Source organism: Emys orbicularis, chromosome 2 (assembly GCF_028017835.1).
Source record: "Emys orbicularis isolate rEmyOrb1 chromosome 2, rEmyOrb1.hap1, whole genome shotgun sequence".
Classification (NCBI taxonomy): domain Eukaryota; kingdom Metazoa; phylum Chordata; order Testudines; family Emydidae; genus Emys; species Emys orbicularis.
The window spans coordinates 210535916-210548329 of NC_088684.1; the positions used below are offsets into that span (position 1 = coordinate 210535916).

General features: G+C 41.4%; 1 protein-coding gene across 2 annotated transcripts in view; it reads right to left on the reverse strand.

Moving 5' to 3' along the window:
* Positions 1–4341: 4341 nt before the first annotated feature.
* PDCD6IP (programmed cell death 6 interacting protein) overlaps positions 4342–12414 on the reverse strand; it is a 52135-nt gene continuing 44062 nt past the window's right edge. For both annotated transcript variants that reach the window (XM_065398556.1, XM_065398554.1), the window contains exons 16-18: positions 8195–8330; positions 7044–7225; positions 4342–4981 (exon numbers count right to left, since the gene is read on the reverse strand). In XM_065398556.1, coding sequence (XP_065254628.1) covers positions 4816–4981; positions 7044–7225; positions 8195–8330 — 484 coding nt within the window. In that variant the 3' untranslated portion in view covers positions 4342–4815. The remainder of the gene's footprint in view (positions 4982–7043; positions 7226–8194; positions 8331–12414) is intronic.

A 12414-nucleotide genomic window follows, 5' to 3' on the forward strand; every position in this document is an offset into this window, starting at 1 on the left:
AGGCCATTCAAATATTCTTGTATGATATTCATGTCTTCTTCTGTCTTGGCAAATTTTGTCATCTGCAAATTTTATGAGCACACTTCCACTTTTTGTACCAAGGTAACTAATGAAAATGATAAAAACTGGTCCCAAGACCCATGCCTGAGGAACTCCACTAGTAACCTCCCTACAGACTGTGAGCTCACCTTTCAGCATGATCTATTATCCCCCTCTTGTCCAATTTAACTAATAACTTCCCATGTGGAACAGTATCCGATGCCTTACTGAAATCCAGATAGATAAGAGCTGCTGCGTTTAGTTTGTCTAGAAAAATCACTTATTTTCTCAAAGAAAGATCAGGGTGGTCTGGCAAGATTATTTTGTAAAACCATGTTGTATTTTATCCCAATTACTGTTTACCTCTATGTCCTTAATTACTTTCTCTTTCAAAATTTGTTCTAAGATCTTGCATATGATTGAGGTGAAACTAATGGGACTGTAGTTTCCCAGATCACTTTCCCCCCCACGTTTCTTAAATATAAATAGTGATACTCCATTTGCAATTTTCCTGTCATAAGGTACGACCCCTGAGTTTAGGGATTCGTTAAAAATTCTTGCTATTGGGCTTGCCATTTCATGTGCCTTTAAACTCCTAGGATGGAGATTATCCAATGCCTTCCCCACTAATTTGGTACCATTAAGATGTTCGAGTTTCCCTTTCACTTCTTATGTGATCATTTCTACTTTCATATCCTCATTTCTATTGGCTGCTCTGCCATATCCCCAAGCTCCTAATTACTCTTATTAAAAACTGAGTGAGGCAAAGTATTCATTTAGGTGCTAGGCCATCCCTAGATTATCTTATCTCCAGGCCATCCTTAGTACTTCGTGCACCTACTTCTTCTTTCCTCTTTTTCTTTATATGACTAAAGAACCTTTTACTACTGGTTTTAATTTCTTTTGCAAGGTCCAACTGTGGTTGGCTTTTGGCAGTTCTCACTTTTTCCTTACAATTTCGGACCTCCAAGAAATAGCTTTCCTTCCTGATCCATCCCTTCTACTTTCTCTTAATAACCTATTTGAGATACTTGTTCATTCAGTTTGGTATGTAGCCCTTCCCTATGAATTTTCTCCTCTTGCTTGGGATGCAGGTTTCAGACAGTTTCTGCAACTTTGACTTAAAAGTAATTCCAATCCTCCTGCAAATTCAGATCCCTGAGTTCTTTAGCCCAGGCCACTTCCCTGATCACCTTAGCTTTGTAAAGTTTGCCCTTTTAAAATCAAGGACCCTAGTTGCACACTTATATTTTCTATCCTTCCATTTAGTTTAAACTTAATTAACTCATGATCACTCAAACTAAGGTTGTCCTCTACAACCAGTTCCTCTATGAGGTCCTCACTACTTACCAATACTAAATCTAAAATTGCATCCCCTTTTGTTGGTTCAGTGACTATTTGGTGAGGAAATGTCAGCTATTACATCCAGGAATAGCTGGGCCCTACCATTATTAGTAGCATTTGTTCTCCAATCTATATGTGGAAAATTAAAGTCTCCCATAATCACACAATTCCCCATAGACCACTCTAATGAAATAAATACTCTCTGTAAATCAGATCCTGGGGTTCTGTAGGCAACCCCAGTAAAACCAATTCCGTTTTATCCATTCCATCACTTCTAACTTTTTTACTCTACTACCTAGTCATTAATATACACTATTCCCCAACCTTTACTTCTTTCCTGAACAGCTCATACCCTTCAGTACCTGTACTCTTGTCATGACTACTATTCCACCATGTTTCCATTATCCCTGTAATATGTGATTTCACTTCTTGCACCACTAATTTTAATTCCCACTTTTTGTAATCCAGGCTCCTTGCATTGGTGTGCAGACATCTTAGTGGTTTCTGATTGGCTTTGCAGATTCCTTGATGCAGCATAATGGGAGTGATTGCATGCAATATGCAAACCTTGGAGCGGGGGGGGCGGGGGGGGAGAAACATATGCGCACATAACAGGAGTGTCCAAAATTAGTTACCATCCGAGCCACATACGATAATCTTCGGAAGTTCAAGAGCCGGGGTGTGCCTGCCAGGGCTTCAGCCCTGTTGCTGCTGAAGTCCCAAGACCACAGGCACTGACTTTTGTTTTTGCCAGTGGGTGCTTTCCACCTTCTGGTTTCACTGTGCACCATGTACGTGCTCCTGCCACCTAGCGGTGGTTCATTGGTGCTGAGCACCCCCTATTTTTTTCAGTGAGTGCTTGAGCCCCCGAGCACCCACGGAGTCAGCACCTATGCCCAAGACCCCCCTTCCCATTGGGCAGAAGCCAGAGGCGATACGTAGGGGGGCATGTGGCTCATATCCCCCCCCACACACACACATTTTTGCCATGGTTTGCTAGTGCTGCTTGGTCATGTGGTGCCGCCAGGCCCCCTCCCTGCATGGGCGCTGCTGGAGCTGGCAAGCTTGGGAGAGGCAACTGCAAACAGTTGAGAGCTAGAGGAAGAGCCACTGCCTCTCCCCATGGAACTAAAGCAATAGCCCCTCCCTGCAGCTTCCAGCTGTTAGCTCTGGGTAGAGAATCAGTGGCAAACACGTGGGAATTGCAGGGAGGGGCCGCTGAGAGTAAGAGGGAAACATGATTCACGCTGTTGCAGTGGGATGAACATTTAAATGGTGTCCTCCTACTCTCAGCAGGCATCAGTCATCTCTGGCAGAAGCCCCGAGCTCCTCCCCCTGCCAGTATGGTATGCAGAGAATGGGGGGACATAGGGTGTCCCAAGCCGCACTAACTCTGGAAGAGCCACATGCAGCTCACTGTTTGGTCACCCACAGCATATAATTTCCTTTAAGGGGGGGGGGGGGAGGAGGAGAGAGAAGGCTTGGAAAAGATTTAAGAAGTGGTTTACACTCAGATGTCATGGTGACTGGTACCCTCAAAGGCAATAAGGTTATAATTAAAACATACCTTAATGTTTTAATCACATTTGTTTACATCAGATATTTAATTTGAAAAAGTGGTAAAAGTTATAAAAAGTGGCAATAGAAAAAATTTGTGTTAGAAGGATACATTGCAGGAGGCAGTTCAGAAAATCTAAACTAAATTGACCCACGGCACGATGGCAGGATTCTGTCATACTGTGGACCAAACAGCAATAAAGATTAACCAATCCCTTATCAAATATACCTCTAGAAATACAGGCTGTCCCAAAGACATGGCTAATAGATGTTTCACAAAAACCATGAACCACAATCAACTTCCTCACATAAAATGAAATATAAGCCTACACATCATTGCTGGGGAAGGAAACGGTGCATGCTGCTTCCCCTGTGTCCCCCCTTGCTTCAAAGCCTAGAGAAGCCTCTCAGGTCTCAGTTATGTGGCTATAGATGGGTAGGTGAGAACACTGCAAGTAGGCCAAGCTCTACAGAAATATTCCCCAACCCAAAACCATGAGCCAAGAACAGCACATTACTACAGATTTACGCTTGCCCCTTGGGAAGATCATTCCAGATACAGATAGCTGGAGAGCCTCTAGGGGTAGCAAGGGACTGAAGAGGAAAGGCAGCTCAGCAGGGAGTTAAGAGGATTGTCCAACAAGCTCACTTTTAAAAAGTCTCCTCTTTTCTCACGCTAGAACAAGTGTTACAAAAATCATCTAGCTGTGGTAACTACTGCTATTTTTAACATGGTTTAATTTACAAAATTGCATTGATGACAAGCTTCCATAGGGAACTGTTTAGCCTTTTTACATTTTGAGGTCTCTCAGCAAAGAAACGGTGGAGTCTTTCCTAAATATGGAAGATGAGGTCAACAGTAGTCATCAGATCCCTATTTTAAGCCTGGAGTAGATGAGCCAGAAAACATTGACTATCTTGTTTTGAGAAGTTGAGTTTGATCAGCCCATCTTTGGTCCTATGCCCATGCCCCTAACCTTGAATAGGTGAATGCAGTGAGCAGCTAGCTCTCCCGACTTTCTGGAAGTTTGGGAGATGGGGAAGGGTGGCAGAAGGGAAGTGAGGAGGCCATGAAGTGACAAAAGCTTTTAGATACTTTTTGAACTGAACAACTATTTTTAGTGTGTCCTAACTCAAATCCCTTGCCAATTTCACTTCAAATTTGGTAGACAAATTCTACCAGACTTATTCTAACCAATGCTGTGCTAGTTGTTCCTTGGTTTGCAGATCTGCAGGTGGAATAAATGGAAACTCAGTTGCAATCTTAACTATGGAACAGCTGCTTCTGTTTCCTAGACCAGCAGAAGTCAAAGGACAAATCCACAATAACAGTCACACAAAACATCTTTTTTATGGTAATGAGAATAGCAAATGTTTAAAAAAATTTAAACTAGTCTTACATCATTTATTTTTTATTTACTTATATGATTTACAAGGCCTTGATTAGACAAAATAGTAACTAAACTCAAACAAAAAGAGATACAAACCAACAGAATATAGAAGGAAACCCTATGTAGTTCTGTAAAATATATCACACCCAGTGCACGCACTGTTCAAATATCCCCATTACTATTGAAATGGAAGATTTTTGTAAAGAAACATTTTGGTTTAGTTTAAGTGCAGTTACAGTTTTCATACAGTTGAATTATGCTGTAATTTAATTCTGATCACATCGTGCCTAGTGTTTGGACTGCAGCAGCAGCAAATCTCTCAAGAGGTTTAGTGCAATCAGAAACTGGAATACAGCTTTGAGTATTTAACAGACAGGAGCTATAGACTGCATTCAGTAGAGTATGATACATTAATTGGAGCTAAAGTTTTAGTATGCTTATTGCAAGTCTCATTTTTAACAAGCAGAACTTCTTTGCAGACATGTTACTGCTGTGGGTAATAAGGCTGTTGAGGGTAAGGGTATCCAGGTTGTTGAGGTCCTGGGTATGGTGCTTGTCCAGGATTTTGATACATTTGTGGTGCATATGGCAGATTATACTGGCCATAGGTGTAAGGATTGTAGCCCATTGGCATTGGCATCTGGCAATACCTGTGGAAAACAGCATCCATTAATTGCAAAAATTACAAGTTAAATACTGAGGCAGCAATAGGATTCAGCGTTAGAGAGAAAGCTAAAAAGGCAAGAAACCCACAGGAGACAGTTTCAACTTGTTTCCCCCTTTACAGCATTTACTACTGCACATAACCTTTAGGAAGCAGGTATTAAATGCAACACAATACCTTGAAGTGAAATTCAGCTAAAGGAAAAAAACAGCAGCTTTTCATAACTAAAAAGATCATGACCCTGCTCTAAACCAATTCTCCCCCCCCCCCCCTTCTTAAAAACAATGTTGAATGTAATTGTATTTATTTAGTATTTTCAGACCATTCCATCTCACTGGTTAAGATAAGGTCTGCCTGGACAGCACTGTGTTCAATCAGGGGCCGTACTCACTGCAACAACAAAGTGACTAATAGGAAGAGTGTCTGCCTCAGAAAGGGAGATATCCCATTCGCTCTACCGGCTACAACAAGGTCGAAGAGAGAGGAGTGGGAAAAGTCCACAGGGAGATAAGCAGGCATTAGCAGGAGCTGCAGCTGACAGATGACTCCTAATTCTGGGCATGCTCCTAGGCAGCAGGAAAAGAAGTCTCATCTCGTGAGGTTATCCAGATGTTTGTACAGGATTCCCTTACTAGCCTCTTCTTCCCAGTGTCGCCTCTAGTTGCTACTTAATTCTCCATTCTTCCTTTCACATTTGTGTCTGAGGCAGTTAGAGGATATACAGGATATACACAGCAGCAGGTACCAGAGGAAAGGGAGACAAGAGGTCATATACATACTGCTGGTGGTGACCACAGGAAGAGTAAGGGGTTCTCAGGTGATGAAGACTCCTTCCCTTTGCTTTCCTGGCAGCTTTGCAGAGTGCCAGAGCAAGCTATCAAAGGCTCCCTCCTGCCCTTGCTAGAGTCTTCACAGTTCTCCCCAACAAGGCTCAGTCCCCACCCTGAGAGATGCCACATGCTGTCTTTAATAAGCAGGATCACAAAGACAAAGGCTCTTCCTGTCAGTTGACCCAGAACTGCTAGTGCTGCACTCTAAAGGCAGACCCCGTGTCAACCAAGAAGCCAAGATAGAATCTGAAAAAGCTAAATACAATTGCAAAATTAAAATAGGCTCTTAAAATCCCAATTATTTTTTTTTTTTTTTTTTTTTTTTTTTAAAAGAGTGTAGGGTGTTGCCAATTATATAAGTGTGCTGTCACTGAGTGGCAATACCAATTCTTTAATTCTTACACAAAATGCACTACTTGCCAGAGCTAAATGAAGAGCTGATTTCTACTTCACGAATCTTCCCTCGGCATGTAGCAATATAAAACTCACTACAATGGTAGGTACATACGTACATAGCTCTTACATCACCAAGACAGAATTGAAGGCTATAAGCTACATTTATCCATCCTGCACTCAAATCAAGTAAGGGTATTTCAGGAGGTTCCCACAGTCTAGCTACTAGTCTCAAAGAGGGAAGGGACATAAGATATAAAAATGAATACCCAATACTAGTTCTAGAACAAGAAGCCAATATTGCAAACAGAAGAGAGGTCCGTAAAATTCTATTTATAATGCTTCTTCACATAAGACAATTAAAGACAAAGCCCTTTTACAAGAGCATCTCAAACTCTTCCCCTCCTGCCTACCCATCCTTCCCCGAAAAAGTGCACTAATGTCTAAAGCAGTATCGTGGACCATCATGAGTCCTCAAGTTTGCAACTACATTACATTGCTCTAGCAATTATATGTTTTAGCTGTCTTTAATATGATGTAAGAACTAGAAGCAAGGAGAGCCAGCACTTTGTGACTAGTCAGTTAAGCAAGGACCCCCACAGCAGTGCAGAGACCACAGTTTAAGAATTGCTGTCCTACACCAACATGTATCTGAACTGTAGACATGACAAATCAAAGAAACATCAGATCTTAACACAGAAGACAAAACCCCAGTGTCCACTAAATGCAGCTTATTTAAATTCAATTCACATTTAACAAAATAATCTAATTTACAGCACCAAAAAATGATTATCTATGAACTACTTAAGCATTCTTATAGTTTACCCTGGGTATCCTGGATAGGTTGGGTAAGGTGGTCCCTGTGCCTGTGATGGTGCAGTGCTCGCTGCAGATGAACCAGGTAGAGGAGCTGGAGAAGCAGTAGCTCCAGTGGCTGTCGATACAGGAGTATTTGCTGTAGAAATCACTGGTGGTGGAGGGCGTGCTGGTGGTTGTGGTTTACTAGACTAAAAAGAAAAAGAAAAAAAGTCAATTAGACCAAGTTTTTCAAGGCAAGCATCTGGTTCAATTCTATAAAGGTTTTTTTGGTTTTACACAATGTTATACATTTATATTGCTGTATAATTGCTTAATTCAAACTTTCTAGAAAGTTATGAGACAAATGAAAGATGATAAAATGGAAACAAACAAAGTTAACTATAAACCTTATTAATTGCAACCACTGTGACAATTGCAACCACTGAATGCTTTCCCACCCCCCACCCCCCTTGATTTGGCAATAGATGTTAAAATATAATACAGTAGAACCTCAGAGTTACAGACATCTCGAGAATGGAAGTTGTCAGTAACTCTGAAATGTTCATAACTCTGCACAGTTCAGGCTCCAGATCCAGCAGCTGACACTCCAGGCCAGGTTTCAACAGCAGCTGAGCTCCATAGTCAGGTCTGAATGAGTTTGCCAGCTTGCCCCCCTCCCGGCCTGCAGAGGTGTGTTATGTGTGTAAAAACAGCACGTCTCCCTCTCAGCTGGAGGGTGGTGGGGGGTAAAAATAGTGTGTCCCCCTCCTGACAGGCCGTGTGTGAGAGAAAGCAGTGCCGACCTCGGCGCTGATCCTGCTCTGCTGGCTGGCTCTGGCTGCCTTGGGCTGTCAGCCCCAGCGTCTTGCTGTAAGTGGATGCCCCATGCACCTGGGGACAGGGAGACCGGATGTGCCTACCTTTAGATGCAATTCAGGTACAGTACTTGCTATTTTTTTTTTCTGCCCGATTGGTTACTTCCGGTTTCATTTTATGTCCAGTTGACTGGGCAGTCTGTAACTCTGGTGTTTGTATCTTTAAGGTTTTACTGTACCCCAATACATTAAAGAGGCTGATAATATAATGCTTTTTAATGCTAAAAGTTATTATAATCAAATACTGTTACAAAGCATGGCCCATCTGTTATCAACTTGTATACAACACAAGCCTTTACTTACCACCATGGTTCTGGGTGCTGGAGTTGGAGTAGTTGATGCAGCAGGTTTACTTCCTCCAGCTGCTGCGGTTTGGTATGCAGGCTGTGAAGGAATAGAGGGAGCACTGGGTTCTCTAGCAATGCTTTGTTGTAAGTCTCTATTAAAAAGAGTAAAAGTATGGTTTAGATTTTAGATGGATTTTATATTTCTGTTCACTAACAACCTGAAGCAAGACAAGTCAGGATCTGGCTGTGCCAATCTGATTTTAAAGTGTAACACTTAATATTGGACCCACTTTTGACTGGAGAATGATCTCACCTTGTTCAGTCCTTCCTCCAGCCAATCCTTTTAACAATTTGCACAGCTATTTCCTATTTGGGCTCCAAATCCACCCAGAATATAGCTTATGAAGTGAGCCAAGCTTTAGGAAAAAATATACTCCTAGAAAAATCAGGAACGTTTCAGCAACTTTGAGCGTCTCTGAAGGTATGTCTACAGCATATCTCCTAGCCCAGGCAGACAGACTCGAGCTACCTTGGCTCAAGGTAGCACATTAAAAACAGCAGTGTGGATGTTACAGCAGTGGCTAAGGCTCCGGCTAGCCACTCAAGCTCAGACACCACCACTCCCCACCATCCTCCGTCCAAGCTTGGGTAGCTAGCCCACAAAGTCCAAACTGCTATTTTTAAACACACTAGTTCAAGCCAAGCTAGTGAGACTCTCTCTATAGTGTAGACGTACTCTTAGGTTACAAAGGGTACCGCTAGAGGACATACTGATTAAAAAAAAAAAATCTTAAGCTCTTTACTCTGCAAAGTGATTGTGTTTCACATACAGAGGACAAATAATTTCACATTACATACATTTTTATTTAATTGAGAGCAAGACCGACCATGTTTCAGGGTAGGATGGAGAAGTTAGTCTCCTAGATATTCCAGTGGATATGATCTTCTGGACTAAAATGAACAGTCTAAGGGCTTGTCTACACTAGCAATTTACAGTGCTGCAACTTTCTCGCTCAGGGGTGTGAAAAAACACCCCCCTGAGCGCAGCAAGTTTCAGCGCTGTAAAGCGCCAGTGTAGACAGTGCACCAGCGCTGGAAGCTACACTCCTCCTGGAGGTGGTGTTTTAAGAGCACTGGGAGAGCTCTCTCCCAGCACTCTGCCGTGACCACACAAGCCACGTTTGCCAGTATAGACTAGCCCTATGAAAACTGGGGCAGAGGGAAAACATTTGAATATGCAAACTGCCAGAAACCTGCAGCTCTCAGAACACTTGTTCTCACGTTCTTCAGCATGCAATCTCTATTTCTTTAGTTAAACTTTATTAAGCAAGCATCTTATAAGATACATAGAGAGTTCAGATAGTATAAGATACTAAAAGTAACACCAAACAACTACCCTTTTCTTAGGCTATTACAGTTCCATGGGAATTCCAAGCCAGAAGTTTGGAGATTGAAGTCAGACATTCTGAGAAATGTAGCGTATTCCAAGATGTTGGGATAAAGTTAAATATTTGAGATTTGGCCAATTTTACTGAGACTCTTTGGGAACCATTTAACATTTAAAGGAAGTCTATTTCACATAAAAGTATGATAAATTAGATAAAATCAGAAAGTGTCACAGCTAGAAATTTATATATGGCATTTTGAAATAGAAAACTGAAAGATAAAAATGTATCATTCTCTCCAATCTCGCTAATAATAAACTAGAGTTTCATACTATGACAAATATGAAGGTCAACTCAGAAGAGGGAGACAAAACTGGACAACTATTGGTCTGGCTGGTTAAGCGAGAAAGAAAATTGTCATTGCAGTTAAGGGAATGAGAGATCTCTTATGAACAAGAGATCAATACTGTCTTGGTGGGTTTTTATAAAAAAAGGTTATATGAACAGCCAAACTCAATTTGCTGCAGACAGTGGAACTACTATTTATTAAATACCACATCCCAAAAGTGTCACAAACAAAATGCAACATCTTAGGTGAAGGGATTTCTAGGAGAGTGATCCAACTAACTAGCATGTCTTCTCTAAAGTTAAGCCCTGAGTATCTGCAGCTTAACTTTATGCTTTTAAAAAAAAAAACACCACACACTTAGGATACTGTAGCCAGCTTAAAAACAATTTAAAGACTAAAAACTAGCCTTTCAAACTACAAAGCTCTTACAACAATGCTAGAAGTAAAATCCATTTTAATGTTCCTCCTATACCTTGATTAACATTAAAAAACTGTCATATTATGGCTCCAAAGGTTCCAATGCCAAACAAGAAGCTACCTGGGGGATGGGAGGTGTTTTACTGACTAATGTTTTACTAGGATTTTAGATTTTGCATAATGCAGAAGAGTTTTTAGTAGAGATGTACTACAAATATCCTGAAGAGTCTGTCTGATCATCTTACCCTGTCCTACAACAACTTTCTGGTGGCGATCAATTCTTAGTACAAGCAGTAACAGTGCTAGTGACACTAACCAACTACTGACAGATAATGATAATATTTTGTTTGCACTAATTTTATAGTTTTAACCCTATACACTGAGAAAGTGAGACTGTCAGGCTTAAAAGTGAATTTGGGAATCCTCACCTCAAATATACCACAATGGAGAAACTTTAGGTTTCTCTTTGTTGGCCTGATGATGTGGCAGGCCAGTGAACAACACTATTAAATGTTAAGATTTACTTTACAAGCACAATTTCCATATAAAGCACTTCTAAAAAAAGGATAGGACAGGATTTGGGGATTAAGTGTCAATAGGTCATGTGTACTGATTAAAGAAACATTCCCCAAGTAGTTTCAGTAACAAGCAGCCTTCATCAATGCTTTGGTGAATAAGATGATCTGGTTAGAAAGACTGAACATATGTAGCTTTGATAAGCTTTCTTCTTAAGAAAAAGGCCAAGTGGTTGACCCTCAAAAAGCATATTACTGTACTAACCTTATCCATGTACATATCACTGTTGCAGCACGATACTGTCACCCTACATGTGAAGGCTGAAAAGCTGTGCTATTGCCAACTGTTTGTAGTGTGCTTGACTAATCTACATGACAACATAACTGTCACACAAGATCAAACGGCAGTCCTCTCTGGTACTCAGGTCTCAAGCACTTGACAATGCTGGCTTATTCACCGGAAGGCGTAAGATTAAGGGTAAGAATCAGTCATGGATTCTGTGATTTTTATGAGACCTCTACAACTTCCTCAAAATTCCATTAAATTCAGACCCAGCAGGCAGGGGGGCGGGGGCACACCTTAGTTTCTGCCCTGGATCCCAGCCAGCCTAATGCTGGGCCTAGTTGTTGCTTAGCCAATAAGGTTTTTGTAACTGAGCAGTCAATCATGAGGAGCACATGCGGGAGCTTTAGTTGCGTGAGAGAAAAAATGGCAACGCCAAAGTACACTGAGGAGCAAAATGGCAAATACAACTGCTAAGCAGAGAAATAGTAAAATACCCAAATGGAAAATCTCATGAAAGTGGCGGATTGATGTTTTGTACAGCATGTAACGCTCCTGTAGATTACACAGGAAAAGCAAACTGTGACAAACATACAGAAAGTGCTTTGCATAAATGTAAGGCACAAGGCCTTGAATCAGGTCTGGCCAAGAAAGCTAAACTATACAAAATGGTGAGTGACCTGTTTACTGTAAAGACCGAAGAACAGATGCATCATAGGACAGATGTTTACAGAGGCTTTCTGCACTGCTAACATTCTACTACATGTCTGTGACGTTATTGACATAGACTGGGACCATATAGATCATTGTTGCAACCAAGGTCCTGTCGTGGCACCCAAATCTCGTATAAAGGGGGTCAAATGGGGTGTCTAAGACAAGGTTATGGTTTACTGGTTATGATTATGCTGTCTATATGTGTGTATCAGTTTTGTAGTTGAAGTTATGAATATTGGCTCTATACTGTCTGTATGGCAAACTTATGCTATGCTTCTGGGTGACATCCCAGACAGGCTGGGATTAGCTCTGCCTAGCCTGCTTGATGGCCCATTAAGGACCATCAGCTATACAATGGACCCATTGAGAGAAGGCAAATATGCCTTCAGACTCAGCAAAGTATGCAGGAACTGGCCCATGTGACTCCAGACGCCATCTTGCTGTAATTTTCCACAGTAAGAACAAAGAGGTGTTCTTACACCTGGAAAAGACTATATAAGGCTGATGCCTCATATCCATTTTGTCTTCAATCCTGCTTCTTACCTCTGGAAGGACTTTGCTACAAGCTGAAAA